At 45.7% G+C, this 15,943-nt stretch overlaps 1 protein-coding gene across 7 annotated transcripts in view; it reads right to left on the bottom strand.

The window, feature by feature from the left end:
• The window catches only part of ARHGAP17 (Rho GTPase activating protein 17), a 100,553-nt gene that overhangs the window by 18,923 nt on the left and 65,687 nt on the right, over positions 1-15,943 (bottom strand). For 5 of the 7 annotated variants that reach the window (XR_009733521.1, XM_061401461.1, XM_061401464.1 and 2 more), the window contains 8 exons: positions 13,942-14,069; positions 13,055-13,166; positions 12,426-12,507; positions 9,837-9,917; positions 7,724-7,837; positions 5,213-5,304; positions 2,832-2,991; positions 351-584 (listed from right to left, as the gene is read on the bottom strand). Coding sequence is in view for 5 of the 7 variants with exons in the window: in XM_061401461.1 (XP_061257445.1) it covers positions 351-584; positions 2,832-2,991; positions 5,213-5,304; positions 7,724-7,837; positions 9,837-9,917; positions 12,426-12,507; positions 13,055-13,166; positions 13,942-14,069 (1,003 nt within the window). In the remaining 2 variants the exon portion in view is untranslated. The remainder of the gene's footprint in view (positions 1-350; positions 585-2,831; positions 2,992-5,212; positions 5,305-7,723; positions 7,838-9,836; positions 9,918-12,425; positions 12,508-13,054; positions 13,167-13,941; positions 14,070-15,943) is intronic. The other 2 variants (XR_009733522.1, XM_061401465.1) reach the window with 1 other exon arrangement.

Raw genomic sequence — 15,943 nt, forward strand, 5'->3', positions numbered from 1 at the left:
TTACTAGTTAGCGTTCTGGATGACAACAAGCAAGTGCTACGTGAATAACGAGTATACATCAAACAGGTAGGAGAGGCTTATGACTGTGAGACACTCACTGGCTTCTAGCTTCCCACCCCTAAAGCAGTATGGTAAAGAATGCAAACAAATGTTGCTTTCTTTTGAAAACAGGAAAGGAAGCAAGCAATTTGCAGTCTTTTTTTCCATCCTTTGCCAGGAGGAGTGAAGGCAAAGATGGTTCATGCTGTGCCAAATGATCCTTGGGACATGGAGGCCATGCCCGCAGGCCAGCACCTGCAAGAAGGCTGGGGTGTCTGGCACCCACTGCCAGCAGAAGCTGGCCTCCTTACCTGCTGTCGCCCGGGCTGGGCCCCTGCTCCAGAATGCCTGCAGAGGAGGGGCCAGTCCCACCCCCTGTGCTGCTCTCGGCCCTAGAGCTCTGAGGAGGGGGCTCTGGGCCCGCCGGAGCCAAGGTGCTGCCATCTGTGGGCGGGAGTGGTGGCTGGAAAGCAGGGGATACGTGCTTTCTATTTAGGGTGCCACCCCGCCGGTGGGCCTGGAAGTCCATAAGCTTCACACCAAAGCTACACAGAGAGAAGAAAAGTGAGCAACACACCATGCGAGCCGACCACTGACACAGACGCCCGTCGGTCCCCGCATGTTAAACCCCACACGCGGGGACAGCCACCCCAGTTGCCCAGCATGCAATGAAGCAGCAAGGACCAGATGAATGGTCGCTCCTGTTACTCAGGCACGGAGTAACAGGGCTCTAAATCTGGACCTGGTACTGACCAACGTCCTTTCTGAAAGTGGGTGTGAGCAGCTGAAAGCAAACACGCAGGCCTCATCCTGAGTGAGCGCCATCATAACAGCGTGTTTATTTCCATAGTTTATTTCCACGAGGCCATCACCTGGAATCTGTGTGTTTCCCCATCAAGGTGGAAGCTGAGTGCAGAAGTGCCACCAGCAGCAAAGTCAGACAGCCTTACGTCACCTCTTAGGCTGAGATGTAGAAACTTAGGTCTGCTGCTGCTGCTAAGTCGCTTCAGTCGTGTCCGACTCTGTGCGACCCCATACATGGCAGTCCACCAGGCTCCCCTGTCCCTGGGATTCTCCAGGCAAGACCACTGGAGTGGGTTGCCATTTCCTTCTCCAATGCATGAAAGATTAAAGTGAAAGTGAAGTCGCTCAGTCAAGTCTGACTCTTAGCGACCCCATGGACTGCAGCCCACCAGGCTCCTCCATCCATGGGATTTTCCAGGCAAGAGTACTGGAGTGGGGTGCCATTGCCTTCTCCAATTTAGGTCTATGCGTATGCAAAGAATATATCCAAAAGGACGCGCTGTTTGTTGTTTAGCTGCTAAGTCATGTCCGACTCTTTTGCGACCCCATGGACTGTGGCCCACCAGGTTCCTCTGTGCATGGGATTCTCCAGACAAGAATACTGGAGTGGGTTGCCATTTCCTACTCCAAGGGATCTTTCTGACCCCACATCTCCTGCGTCTCTTGCATTGGCAGGCAGATTCTTTATCACTGAGCCACCAGGGAAGCCCAGAAATGATGGTAAATATGCAAAGAATATATCTGAGCAGATGTGTAGGACTGGAAAAATAGTTGCTCTGGGAAAGGAGATGGTGGTTGGACGATAGGTTAGAAGGAAGATTCACTTTCTACTGAAGCCACTGGTGTATGAACTTTAACCCTTTTGGCCAGTTCAAAAGATTAGAAAGGTATATGGCTGCCTGAGCTTGTGGTTACTGAGTCAGCTGGTGGGGAGAATCCATCCAGGAAGATGGCTGGGAACTCTTTAGCATGTGCTAAGTAGACCCTAACACTGCAGTCTGTAACTTCAGATACACAAAGGCTAATTCTGTGAAGGACAGTTTGTCATCAGGGAGCTCTTCTGCGTGTGTGAATGTGGGTTCAGAGGAGTGAAGCTTCTGCACATTGTAAATGTGGCCTCCAGAGTGACGGAACAGAAGAGTAAAGCCTTTTCTTTTGCTATGGGTTTTAAAAACAAAGAAACAACAAAAAGGCAAAACAAAAAAACAGACCTCACTTTAAGAGCGGGCAGTTAGAATAAGAGCTTGTTGTTTAGTTTTCATGTAAAACTATTTCCAGTAAGATTATTGCATGTACATGAGAAAAGCACGCGACTCCTAACTCAGCGTTACTGGTAAACACAGTAGCATTTCAGCATACATGTTGGACAGATTGGCATCTGAAGGCAAAAACCACAAATAGTCTTAATAACGTTTGAAAATCCCACAGATCACCCAAGGAGCCTAGTATAGAGACTAGTACTGCCTCTTACTAAGTCCGACACAGTTTTTTTTCTTCCAGAACTGGCAAAAACTGAGGCTCCTATGGTTGGCATCCAGTGAGGAACCAAGTTATACCAAAAACGTGTGTCTTTAGACACCAGCTCACACAGATCACCATGAGAGGTGGGTTGTTCTCATATTCACTCCTGGACAGACATCCTCAATATTTAACTCTTTTTTTTCTTTTTCTCCAATCAAGTACATTTAGTAACATTTAGTAACATGTGTGTGATGCTACTGTGTAGGGCTCATCACAGACCACCAAGCAAAGCTTGGATGCGCCAGGTACGAGTGTTAACTGGTGGCTACACACCTCCTGTCGGGACGGATTAATGTTTGCAACGAACTAGAGCCGAGTTCCTGAAACTGTCTGGACTCTGACAGGCCTGGGTGCTCACTGAGTCTCTCCCGAGGGACAGGTCCACTGAGGCAGGACCAGGGACCATGGGTCGCTGCCTCTCCCCGTGCCAGCTCCCACCACCGTGAAGATCATAGCTCTGAACGCACCTCTCCTTCTTCACCAGGTCCCCCTCCATCACCGCCATGCTGGCAGGCCGCTTCCTCTCCAGGGTCCCCGAGTCGACAGGGTCGTTTCCAGTGTGGGATGAGTGATTGGAATTTGGGGTGGTGAGAGGTACGAACGCTTCTGACACGTTGAATTCCACCTCTGCCGGAAGAAAAAGAAGCGTGTACGTGAGACACAGCGCACAGTGGCCAAGAGAGCTGGAGGACACCCCACTGGGACAGGAGACTCCTCTCGTCCACGAGCCCTCACTATTTCACAAGGGGAAGCCCCAGGCACCTCATCTTCTTAACGACAGTTTCCCAAACCAAGGTAGGGGGGTAAGGTAAGAAAACTAGAGCTAAGGGAAGGGTATGATTCAGCATCCAAGTTACACAACTCCCCCACTTTCTCTTTTCTTAAAAAAAAAAAAAAGAAAACATGGAATATGGAAGAGGATACTGAGCATGGATGACTACTTATTGGAAGCAGAAAAAACTAAGATATTTACAGCTTGATATTAAATAGATAAAAAGGGCGGTATCAACTTCATACTGTCTATAGCAGGTTCTGAAGACTCGTTTTCTCAAAAGAAATCTTGGCTCTCAAAAGCGTGATCAGGGAGCCTGGGGTGCTGCAGTCCGCGGGGTTGCAAAGAGTCGGACACGACTGAGCGATTCAACTTATTGAAAAGCATGATGCTAAATGAAAGAAGCCAGATACAAAAGACTACACTCCATACTCTTATTTATATAAAAATGTTTAAAAGACAGACTGTAGACACGGAAAGCAGATGAGTGATGGCCACCGGCTGAATGATAGGCATGACTGAAAAGGGTCATGAAAGAACTCTCTGGGATGATGGAAACACTCTATGTAAATCATTGTGGCAGGTACACACTGGATGTATTTGTTAAAAATCATTACACTGTACAGTCAGTTGTTAATTTATGCAAATTGCACCTCAATGAACACTGACCCCCTCCAAAAAAAAAAAGGAAACCCTGGGCAGAATGCCAATTATCACCTATCCATCACACATTCACTATGCATCCTTACATGAGTGGGGTGTGATTCTGGATGGTGGGAACTCAGGGGAAGAGACAGATGAGAAGAAAGATGACTATGAAGAAAAAAGACAGAGGAGAAGAGATGTGCTTGACCAGGCTTCAAGGAGCTTACACTCCAGAGGATGACAGCCGGGCTGCTCTGGGCAAAGCTGGGGCGGAAGGGCCAGACTCCCAACCAGTACCCGAAAGGGGGCCCTGCACCCCTGAGGATCCCTGCATGTCAGTGTCACCTCTTCTACAGAGTCATCCCTGGCCCTTGGTGCCTGACACCTGAGTCTGTCAAATCCTCCCTCCACCTTCCTTCAAAGGTGTCATGTGTTAGAGTTTCTCTGACGATCAGGTCTCCTTCTCCAGGGAAGACAGCACATCTCACCAGCAAACATGCACCTAGCGAGTACTCAGCACACACTGGCTGAATGGATGACTGCATGTGCCATGAAACAAAGTGAAATACCCAACAGTGAGGCTACTACTGTGTGAAAACAGGAATGCCAAGGGTCTAAAAAGAAGCATGAAAAAGTAAAGGCAATGTGATGGGATTACTTATGCATTTGCTTCCTTAAAAAGATTGTTTATACATAGAATTCTCATATAGCTCAGCAATGCCACTCCTGGATCTGTACCCAAAATAAATCTGGGAATTAAACAGATACCCCTATACCGATGTTTAGAGCGGCCAATTACCAATAGTCAAAAAGGTGCAAACAGCCTAAACGCCCACCAATCGGCTAACAGATAAACAAAATGTTGTTTATACATACAAGGAATATTATTCAGATTTTTAAAACGGAATGAAATTCTGACACATGCTACAACATGGATGAATGACCCTTGAAATTGTTATGCTAAATGAAACAGGCCAGACACACAGGGTTAAACATTCTATGATTCTACTTATAGGACATGCATAGAACAGGCAAATTCACAGAGACAGAAAGTTCAGTTGCTCAGTTGTGTCCAACCCTTTGTGACCCCAAGGACTGTAGCACGCCAGGCTTCCCTGTCCATCACCAACTCCCAGAGACAGAAAGCAGGACAGTATTAACAGTTACAGAGACTGAGGGGCAGAGATAATGTACACTTATCGTTCAGTGGGCAGGGTTTCAGTTTGGAATGATGAAGAAGCTTTGGAAATAGATGATGGTGGTGGCACAACACTGGGAATGCAGTTAACCCTCTGAATTGTACACTTAAAACGGTAATTTCATATTATGTGTATTTTACCGCAATGAAAACTTCAAAGATAAACAACAAAGAAAGACTGTTTATACTACTGTTGTGTATCAGTGTGTCGATGAAATTGGAGCGGCAGTCACCTTCGGGGAAGAACCAGTTGGCGTGCTGGATGATGGGTTCGATGACCGCAACCACGTGGACAGATGTGGCAGCTGCCATCTCGGCGAGCGTTCTGCAAAGGAAGTTGACAAAGTTAAACCACCTCCCCAGGTCAGCTTCTAATTTCTGCAGGTTGAGTCAGGGCAATTCAGTTATATTGAAAGGATAAAACATTTAAGTACAAAGGCAAAAATGAGATCCATCAGGCTCTGGCCAAGGAGTGTGGCAGTGATCACCCAGGAAGAAAAATTACCCTAACTTGGCCGTCACTCCTTAGTCTGTGCTAACAAGTATGACGTAAGTCAGTCCCCAATGATGTCTCAGAATGCTGGTTTTCAGTTGTTTGGGGACAGGCCTGCATTTTCCCACTCCATACTCTTGCCTGTGGGAGTCACACTGTCTAAGACCCCGGATCACATACACAATGGTGATCATGGCTATGATGCAGCCAAGCGTATGCGGTGTTTCGGGGTGTCTCTTATCACACAGAAGACCTGGGCTCTGCGTTTACACATGTTAACTAAGGCTGTCACATACAGATGTGGACTGGTCCCAAGGTGCGTGTTCAGAAGTTGACAGTGTCTGAATGCCAGGGCTCACAAGAAAGAAAATAAAGAAGAATTGTTGTCCCTGCAGTTAAGGAGCTCACATCCAGTCCAGAGTCAGAACACAGGACGGCAGACGGGCTGCAAGGGCCTGACATTTATTGGGCACCAACCATGCTCAGAGCCTCAGATTCTTCACTGCACTTAATTTTTACAGCATCATGACTGTTCTGAGGTTTTTCAGATAAAGGAGGACACGGATCTCTGACAGACTGGATCCCACATCCGACTGTCCCAAACCTACTTCCTCCCTCCTTTTATCACTAGAACCTGTCTTTCCACTGGGAAGAATACTTTTGCTCTGATTTCCAACCATGTGAAAGTTCTAGCTCCTTTCAAATTCCAGATTAGTTGGAATCTGAATCCAAATTCTGCTTGAAAATCACCCTCCCCTCTGGTTCATGCTTCCCTTCCACCCACCTGGATTCTGATTCTCCTGCCTTAGAACCTCAGCACAGGGGAGGAACGATTCACTGGTATTCTTGGCCAATCTTTCTTTTTGAGGAGATATTGTTTACCTATTGATTTCAAGACCTTTTTATGTATCTGGATATTTTTAGAGGAACTCCCTCCCCATTTGTGAATTGCTATTTATTTAAGGAGCTTTTTGACTTATCTGTTTCCTAAACTGCTTTTATGCTTATAAAATCCTCTTACATTATATGCTCAAAGCTAATAAATATTTACCTGACGCATTTATGTTTATTTACTTATTTTTTTTTAACTTGCTATGTTTACAACATCACTCTTTATAATTACCTCTTTGGTCTACCTTGGAATTTATTTGCTGTAGGATACAATTCACTATGTAGTTAGCCTTTATATTCACTTATCTTTTGCTTTATAACGTTGGATCTTTGTAAATAATTTTATAAATACTTTCCAAAACAAGAGTGGGCATAACACAAGGAAATGGATGAATTAAAGATAGAAAAAATTTGATTCAGAAAGTCCTTATATTTTTTGAATGGTAACTTGAACCATTCATGATTTTACAAAGCTGAAGAGAAGTGAGGGGAGGCAGGGAAGAGTGGTAAAAGCTAAGGACAGATCCTATGGGCCCCACCACTTCCCTGCTGTGCAATAAGCAAATTATTTGTCCTCTCTAAGCCTCAGCATCCTCATCTGTAAAAATGAGGACAGATCACCGATTTCAAAAGGTTATGTGGCAGACGTCAACATGAGTGGTTTCTGAGACGCTTCCTAGTTGACCTCTTAGATACCTCTCCTCCAGTCAATCTACAATTCTCAGAGCCAACAAATAATCTTTCTAAATCCAATTTGCTCAAGTGATTCTTCTGCTGAGAAATCTTGATGCCCTCTTCCCAGCATGACCCATAAAATAAGTTGCTAACATCTCAGCAAGATGCATGAGGCCCTTCATAAAGTGGCTTCATAAATTTCACCCATAGCCTCATGACCCCTGTGCTCAAGCTATATGAGACCACATGATGCACCCCACCCCTCACCCCCAAACACAGAGACCAGGGCCTTTTTATGCCCTCTGTGCCACGGCTCATTCAGGTCCTACCCATGGAAAACCGCTCATCCATCATCAGTCAAGTGCCGTCTCCTCCTGAATGACTCAGCCCGAGCTGTGTTCCTCCTTCATAACGTCTATGATGCACAGATGTGTGTGTGGAGCTTATCACTGCACGATCACCATTCACCTGCCTGGCTGCCCAGGACTGGGGTCCTTGGAGGACAGGGACAAAGTCTCTTACACCTTTGTGTGACCAGCGTGTGGGACAGGACCCAGCGCATAGTAAGGTCTGAGAAAGTCGGCTATCAGGGAAATATCGACTTCAGAAGTGAATTTCATGTCTACCCTTCGCATCAGGTGGAAAGCAGAACTTAGATAACAGGATACAGGGAACGGTTACTCACCCTTCATTTTTGGCCCATAACAAGTTAGGGCCTAACACGATTGCAATGTTGCTGGGGGTCATTTTATTAATGTCGCTGGTCTGAGCAAGCTTCGCAAGGAACTTGATTAAATACCTACGGAACAAAAGAGAGAAGAAAAGCATCTACTCTGAAATACTTGGAGGAGCAGTACCTTCCTGCCCATGGGGTGCTCAACCCCAGATCCCACAGATGCTAACTGCAGGGTGTGACTTAACCCGAAGCTGCCTTGGGTTAAGTGTGTTTTCTTTTTTTGTTGTTATTGAAGTAACCTTTATTGTCCCACTCTTTGTGACCCCATGGACTAGCCCGCCAAGCTCCTCTGTCCATGGAATTCTCTAGGCAAGAATACTGGAGTGGGTTGCCATTTCATTCTCCATAAGTACATGTTCTTTGTTCCAGGGAATAGATAGTTCAGAGCTTGGAATGGGAAAACAGCTCAAATGCAAACCTCAATGATTCAATCTCTATGTGCTATATATTTCTAATCTGTTTTTCCTTTATGACCTATCTCTCTACCCTGAAATAGATTACAATTTGATTAACAGTGGGGTCAAGATATTCTTAATGTGAACATAATTTCTTTTTTACAAACATGATTTTAAAAATACAAGTATAGGTTTATTGCTTAAAAGAAACTGTATATGAGAATGCTTTAGGCCCTAATTATGAAAATGTCCAATTTATCATATACTCTCAGGTACAAAAATAGCACTATAAAAGCAAAAAATTAAGCACAAACCCACCTATTTACCAAGAGGGGGCTGATTAAATAAATCATAGCATATCCATACAGTAGAGTACTATGTAGCCATAAAAATTTATTACACACTGATATGGACAGACCTCCAGGACGTGCATTATAGCAAAGAAGGCAAGGAGAAGAATGATGTACCTAATATACAGTGCCATTTGGTTTAAAAAAAAAAAGTGAAAGGTGTGACAGAAACGTTTGTAGATATGTATGTAGACATATATATATGTATATATATTTGATTCTACATCTATCAACTCTTGCTGAGAGGATATACAAGAAACTGAAAACACGAGTTGTTTCTCAGGAGAGGAAGTAGGTGGCTGAGAGACAAGAAGAGGAAAGAGATTTTTTCCATTGTACATCTTTGAATTTTGAACCATGGAAATGTCCTCCCTAGTCAAAAAATAATTAGTAAAAATTATAATGAGTAAGTTAAACAAAATAAAAGCTCAGATCCCAAAGTACCAAGCACTGTAATTTAGTTTCCACCATAAGACACTGAAGAAAGAGTACCTGCAATTACAAGCTGGGTGTGTTAAACAAATCAAATAAGGGATTATAAATTTAACACATTCATAAGGCATGGTTGATAGCTAAGATATTAAAATATTTAGATTTCAAAATATTAGCTAAATATTAGAATATTTAGCTTTAGCTTAGTAACAGGATCTAAGACTGAAATTAAAGGTCAGGCGACATACCAGAACTTTCACCAGTAAAGTATCTGTCATTTCAGATCATATCTTCTTACAAAGTTTTCTTTGGTTTTAAACAACTTTATTACCTCAGGCTACCTTTTTTACCCTCTCTCTGTGCTTCTTCAAAGTTACATTTTAAGTCAAAGAGAAAACTGAAGTTAAATACTAGAAATTTATTCCATGGCTAATTTTCCTACAAACACAGCCATCCCACAAACTAATACATAATCTCCATTTCTTGAAGTTTTATTGAGCAGGATGATTTGTACTCTGCTTAAATTATGTAGCATATGTGAAACACATTACAGAAAGGACAACTATTGTTGAATTTTTGCCTTTTGGACTCCAAATCCAACATACTGTCAATCAAACTTTTCATAAGAATTTTTTCCCAACAGCTGCAGTGATGAGATGGTCAGGAGACGTACCTGTCGATGGCAGACATGATGCCCGTGCTCCAGACACATCACAGTAATATATATCAAGCCCCACTCCCAGCAACCCCGAGTTACCCTCCAGAGCATTTTTTTGGCATGATTGTGCCAAACATGCTTGAATCCAGCTTGAATCTCCGCTGCGGATTAAACCTTTCTTCATTGCAGCTCGGTGGCTTAATTTGCAGAATGCCAATCATACATACCTAAAGTTAACAAAATTTTGTGGTGGCAACTTCTGACATGTTCTCCATAAATCCTGAAGTTTTTTGTCTTGATCCTGTACGCTGAGAAAAAAAATTATTTATAACCGTTTATTAATACTCATTTTAGGAATACCTGTGTTCATCTGCTATATTAGCAGCGATGCCCCCACTGACAGAGAAAGCACAGTTGGAAAACAGCACAGCAATTTCTAGTGGTTCGGATTCGGCACTTTTCACTGCCGTGGCCCAGGTTCAATCCCTAGTCAGGGACCTGAGATTCCGCGAGCCGTGTGGCACAGCCAAGATTAAAAAAAGAATTAAAGGGGCTTCCCTGGTGGTCAAGTGGTTAAGACTCTGAGCTTCCAATGCATGGGGCAGCGGTGGGGGTGTGCAAGATCGATTCTTGGTTGGGGAACTAGGATCCAACATGCTAGGTGGTGTAGCCAAAAAATAAAAAATTAAATTAAAAAAATTTTTAATTAGAAAGCACAGATTTTGGAAAGAAATGAATATGGAGTCAAATACTAACTAACATATGCTGAGCAGTTAGTCAACCTCATTAAGACTCAATCTCCTAAAGTGCCAAACTGGGGATAAGAATGTTAATTCTGCCAAGTGACTGTGAGCTTTCAGAGACAGAACAATGAGAAACCACCTAGATCAACGTTTGGCACACAGGAGGCATTCTGAAAATTCTATCTAGACAATGTGTATATTCCTGTACAGCGTCCGGGGCTCAGGTCTGTTGTCCCAAGGGTGGCCCAGCAGCAGATGAGCGGGCCAAGCTCCTAGCACCCCAATCCCCAGGGCTCTCCCTGTGCTCAGTACTGCCCAAAGGCTCCGGGCCAAGAAGCCCTTTCTGTTTTGAAGCAATTACAGGAATTTTCCTGCTGCAGAGTTTCAATGTGTGAGCTTTCACAGACCCAGAAAGGGTTAGATCAGAGCCCGCAGGGCAAGAATCAACTCTGCCCACCAGCAAAAGAAGGCATTAGAAGTTGCTCACGCAGCACACCTTCGGACTTAAAACCTCCTCGACAGCTGAACCAGCCTGGAGAGCTGTGGGTAGGGGTTAAACACAGTGACAACTCTAGAGGCCAGTGAATGTGTCACTGGGAGGGGATGACATTTCTCAAGTATAGAATCAACACACCAGTAGACAGATTCCCTCTTTTACCGCTTATTTCCTCACAGGGACAAATCTGGGAATCTCAGAACAGAGAAAAGTCAAGGCCTAGGAGGAGGGAAGGAGCCCACCCAATACGAGACTCTAGAACCCCTGACCTGACAGTGCTCGGTGGGTTCCTCCAGCCCCACACATGTGAGTACCCAGAGCAGGCAGTGCCCCGTGCTGCTTCCAAGGACACAACTGGCCTAAGAGGTCACTCTTACTTTAAAATCCTGACTATCTGCCAGGGAGAAAGCCTTGTGCCATAGCTGCACAGAAAAGCTCACGGACTTCCCTGGTGGTCCAGTGGTTAATAATTTGCCTTCCAGTGCAGGGGATATGGATTCGATCCCTGGTCAGGGCACTAAGACCCCACATGCTGCAACTAAGACCTGATACAACCAAAAATAACTAAATATTTAAAGAAAAAAAAAGTCAACACCATAAAAAAAAAAAAAGCCCAAATGCCTGGTTCAACTGATGATGAATGACTCATCAGAACACATGGCTTATTTCTAATCACCGCTCGTTTGATGGGAACAGGTGAGTATTTGAAGATGCAGGGAGGGGAGAGGAGGGGAGGGGAGGTATATTCCCCTCCCCTTGTAGGTGAGGAATTAGGCATTCTGAGAGGAGGCGAGTCAATTGGGAGGGACACGTTGACCAGGAGGCGGCCAGGAAGAAGCCTCTAGAACTTTTGCAATGAGTTCTGCCTTGCCTAAAACCAACTACTTCTGGACAGACAGAAGCCGGGGTTGGAGGGGAAGAGATAAACAGCAGGGACTCAGGCTCCGGGGCAGAGTTCTGGGTGTGGATTCCAAGCTCTGTCAGTTAAGTGACACCAGTCTTTCGTAAGCCTCCGTTTCCTCATCTGAACAGTGAGGATAACAGCCATTTCTGCCTTTCATGTTATTAATTATCGGCTGCAGGAATTCACGGGCATAAAGATTAGTACAGTACTTAGCCTGCAGTAAATGCTCAGTAAGCATCAACTGTTGTTACTGATTATGTCAACATTATATTATTGCACAGCTGAGTTCCCACACAGCTCAAAATACCTTATTTTAATGTTGTTTTGTGGTCCCCAAGAGTAAGGTGATTTACAAACAAGACAGAGTATTACATTGTTTTCTTTAACTTTTAAAATTCGGTGTTCTTTACATACACACTACCATATGTAAAATACACAGCCAGTGGGAATTTGCTGTATGACTCAGGGACCTCAAACCGGTGCTCTGTGGCAACCTAGAGGGGTGGGATGGGGTGGGAGGTGGGAGGGAGGGTCAAGAGGGAGGGGACATGTATACCTATAGCTGATTCCTGTTGATGTATGGCAGAAGCCAACACAATACTGTACAGCAATTATCCTTCAGTTAAAAGTAAATCAATTAAGAAAAAAACAACTTGGTGTTCTTTACACTTACCTCGCAACCTGTGTCCATTCTTCATACAGATTAAAAGTCATCAAAGGTTCAGGCAGCTCCCGTAAATAGGACTTCAAAGCACCTGAAATTAGTAACACCCTCTTTGAGTGTGACAAGGGGCAAGGCTGGGACTCTTAGGATATATTATTTTGCAAATTCAAATGACTTCAATTATAACCACTCACAATACATAGAACAAATCATGAACTGGCAGGAGTGGTTAGAGAATGAAATATTCACAAGACGATTTCTGTCCCTTGTAAAATATATTGAGAGATCAATAGAAAGTAAAATTAGCTTCAAAGTCAAATTAATAGGCATCATTTCTCTGCGCAGATGGAGATTTGGGGGTAAAAGAAAGGAAGAGAATACAAGCATGCCTCCAAACATTTGGATTATAAGCTTCTTTCACCTTTACTTAATAATCAGGAAAATAAAACAAAACCCCCAAAACAGGAACAGAAAAGATATGTATGTGTAAGTACGCACACTTTTGAGTTTTGTCATTTCAGTTTTGTCACTTAAATCTATTAAGGAGACCATTTCAGTTTCATCTGTTACTTAAACTTCATGTTGAACGTTCAGCTGATGCTATGTCACCTCGAGGCGCCTTCTTCCATGGAGCTCACCTGCTACGGCGTGGGGGTCAGAGTAGAACTCATCCAGGTGAGAAGTAGAACAGTCTAGAGCAGCTTTCAGTTTCTTTAACTTGGAGGCCCCAGCCCCAATTCGGAAAAGGCCCTAAAGACAACACAAAGCCATTAGTATCACCTCCTGTATATACAGCACCTGGAACTCTGCTCGAGGTTATGCGGCAGCCTGGAGGAGACGGGAGTTTGGGGGAGACTGGATACACGTATCTGTACAGCTGAGTCCCCTCACTGTTCACCTGAGACTACCACAATGTTGTTCATCAGCTATTTGCTTTTGTTGTTCAGTTGCTAAGTTGTGTCCAGCTCTTTGCGACCCCATGGACTCTAGCCTGCTAGGCTTCTCTGTCCATGGACTTTCCCAGGCAAAGACACAGGGGTGGGTTGTCATCCCCTCCTCCAGGGGATCTTCCTGACCAAGGTGGGAACACTACGCCTCCTGCATTGGCAGGTGGGTTTTGTTTTTTAACCACTAGCGCCACCTGGGGTAAGGATTTCATAAAATAAAAGTATGTAAATACCACCCTCCCCCACCTCACAGAGTACTACACAAATGTAAGCATCTTGCTATTGGAAACCAAAGCTCACATAAGCTCTGGTTCAGTAGTACATCATGAAATTCACTTTCACAAATCATGACCACAGTATAAAATGAAATAATCAAATGGGGCCAAAAGAAAAAAAAAAAAAAAGGCAGAGTGTACTGCAGGTAGGCAAGGTAAATATTGCTCTGTGAAAGCTCTCTTTCATTCCATGTCTACAGAAGGTAACATGGACAGGGTTTCAGTGTGAAATGTGGTCACAGTGAACGCGGTTCAAGAGTCACTGGTCCGGGGAGACCGGCCCGGGACGGCGGGGCCCCTCACCTCCTCCTTCATGCCCGTCTCCAGCAGGAGCATCACGCAGGCCTCGATGGGCAGTGCGATCTCGCGGCCGCTCCGCTTCAGGTGTTCTTCCAAAGGCGTCCCAAAGGCGGGCTTCTCCGCCCACTTATCTAGAGCAGCAAACTGTCCAGTGAGACACTCGACCACCTCGTGGGCGTCACCAAGTTATTTCCTCCCCCAGACTACCAGGAGGGATTTTTCTTTTTTTCTTTAGCAGCCTGTAGCTGAGGCTTTGGGAAAGGGGGAAACGTGTCCTCTTTGCTCGTGTCCTTTCCTGTTTACATATGTGCCAGGCTGGGAAGGTGGCCTGTGGAGCAGAGCCCAACACGCCATGGTGCCCGACGTGAGATGCCCAGCGGAAGCTGCAATGGGGCTTCTGGCCCAACATGCACCCGAGATGGGTGGGCTGCCTTGGGCCAAAACCAATGGCCTGTCTGAGCACAGAGGTTCCACTGAGAAGAAATTGACCTAGCCGTGCAGAGCAGCACTGGTTTTCTATCCGGAGGACAAGAAATCGACTCCTTCCATTGAAAAAGGAAGTAATTTCTTAAAGATGTAAACACCAGCCAAGTATTACTAAACAGGACTGGAGAGGGCCACCATAAACTCCTACCCCCAGACCTGCAGCACCTCTCGGTGCCAGACCCCCAGACTGCCCAGGATTCTGAGTGGAGAGAACGCAGCCCCCACAAGGCAGCTTAGGCTGGAGGCTGTGCGGACAGCAGCAAAGCAACGCTGTGTATTATTTTCCGGTCATATGCGCTGCTTCATTCCACGAGAGAGGTGAGGCGGCTTAGCAGAAAGACAAACGAGAGAGCGGGCACACAGAAACAGGCATTTACGATGGGGATGCCCAAGGGAGACTAGGAACTGGTGGTGGGACCCGGGCTGCCTGGGGGCCCGTGGAGACCCAGTACTGATGGAGATGCATGCAGAAGCCAAAGAGAGCAAGTCGGCTGGTGGGAGGGACTCCACCGGGACACGTGGTTCAGGAAGGGTTCCTCTCGGCATGTGGACACGTGTCCTTCAGCCACTTTGCTATTCGAATCTTGAATGCCAGATGGGCAGTGTTACCCCAGCATGGCTCTGACACCGCTCCGCATGTGATGGCAGGAGGGGCCCACTGCAAGAAAGAAAGGGAAATCCCACGAACCCGGAGACCTGGGCGCTCCTGGGAAGTCAGAGGTCAAAGGCTGCTTTTCTTTGGTGGAAAGAGCAAGTAGGGTACAAGAAATCGACTCCTTCAGTTGAAAAAGGAAATAATTTCTTAAAAATGTAAACACAAGCCTAGCATTATCATACAGGACTGGAAAGGGCCAACGTAAATTCCTACCCTAGGACCTTAAAGGACAGGGTGAGGGGGCGGAGGGCAGTGGCCACTCTCAGAACTGTCAGGAGGCCCCTCGCCCCTGCTGAGGGCCCCAGCCCTGGTCCGTGGAACTCTGAACACAACCCGCACCCAGGGGCCTGGCCCTTCTCAGAAGACAGAGCTCTGGGACAGTCCACTCAAAGGCCAGATCTTACCTCAAACACTTCATCCCTTTATTTAAAGCAATGATTCTCAACACAGGCAGAAGAGGGCCAGCTGACCTTCCCCTGAGGGGGTGGGGGACACATCAGAATCACCCAGGGACTTCTGAAAATGATTCCTGCCATCACCTCCCTGTGCCTGACCCTGCGATGCTGAGGGGCCGGCACACTCCAGACCCTGGCCGGAACTTTCAGGTCAACACTGGACAGGGTGTCTCACCCCCACGTTGGTATAACGTTGGCAGAGGATGGGTGTGAGAGCCCTTGGCTTAGAGACCACTCTGGAGGCAGACTTTACCACCAGGGCTGCCCCCACAACAACAGACCCCTCAAGTGACAGATCTGCAGTGCTGGGTCAGAGTTCACCCCCCAGCCCCACTCCCCAGGACGAGAGCAATCAGAATGTGAAGAGAGCACAAGACACACATGTAAACAGACAACAGAAATTAACAAG

The sequence above is a fragment of the Bos javanicus genome, chromosome 25, assembly GCF_032452875.1.
Source record: "Bos javanicus breed banteng chromosome 25, ARS-OSU_banteng_1.0, whole genome shotgun sequence".
Lineage (NCBI taxonomy): Eukaryota > Metazoa > Chordata > Mammalia > Artiodactyla > Bovidae > Bos > Bos javanicus.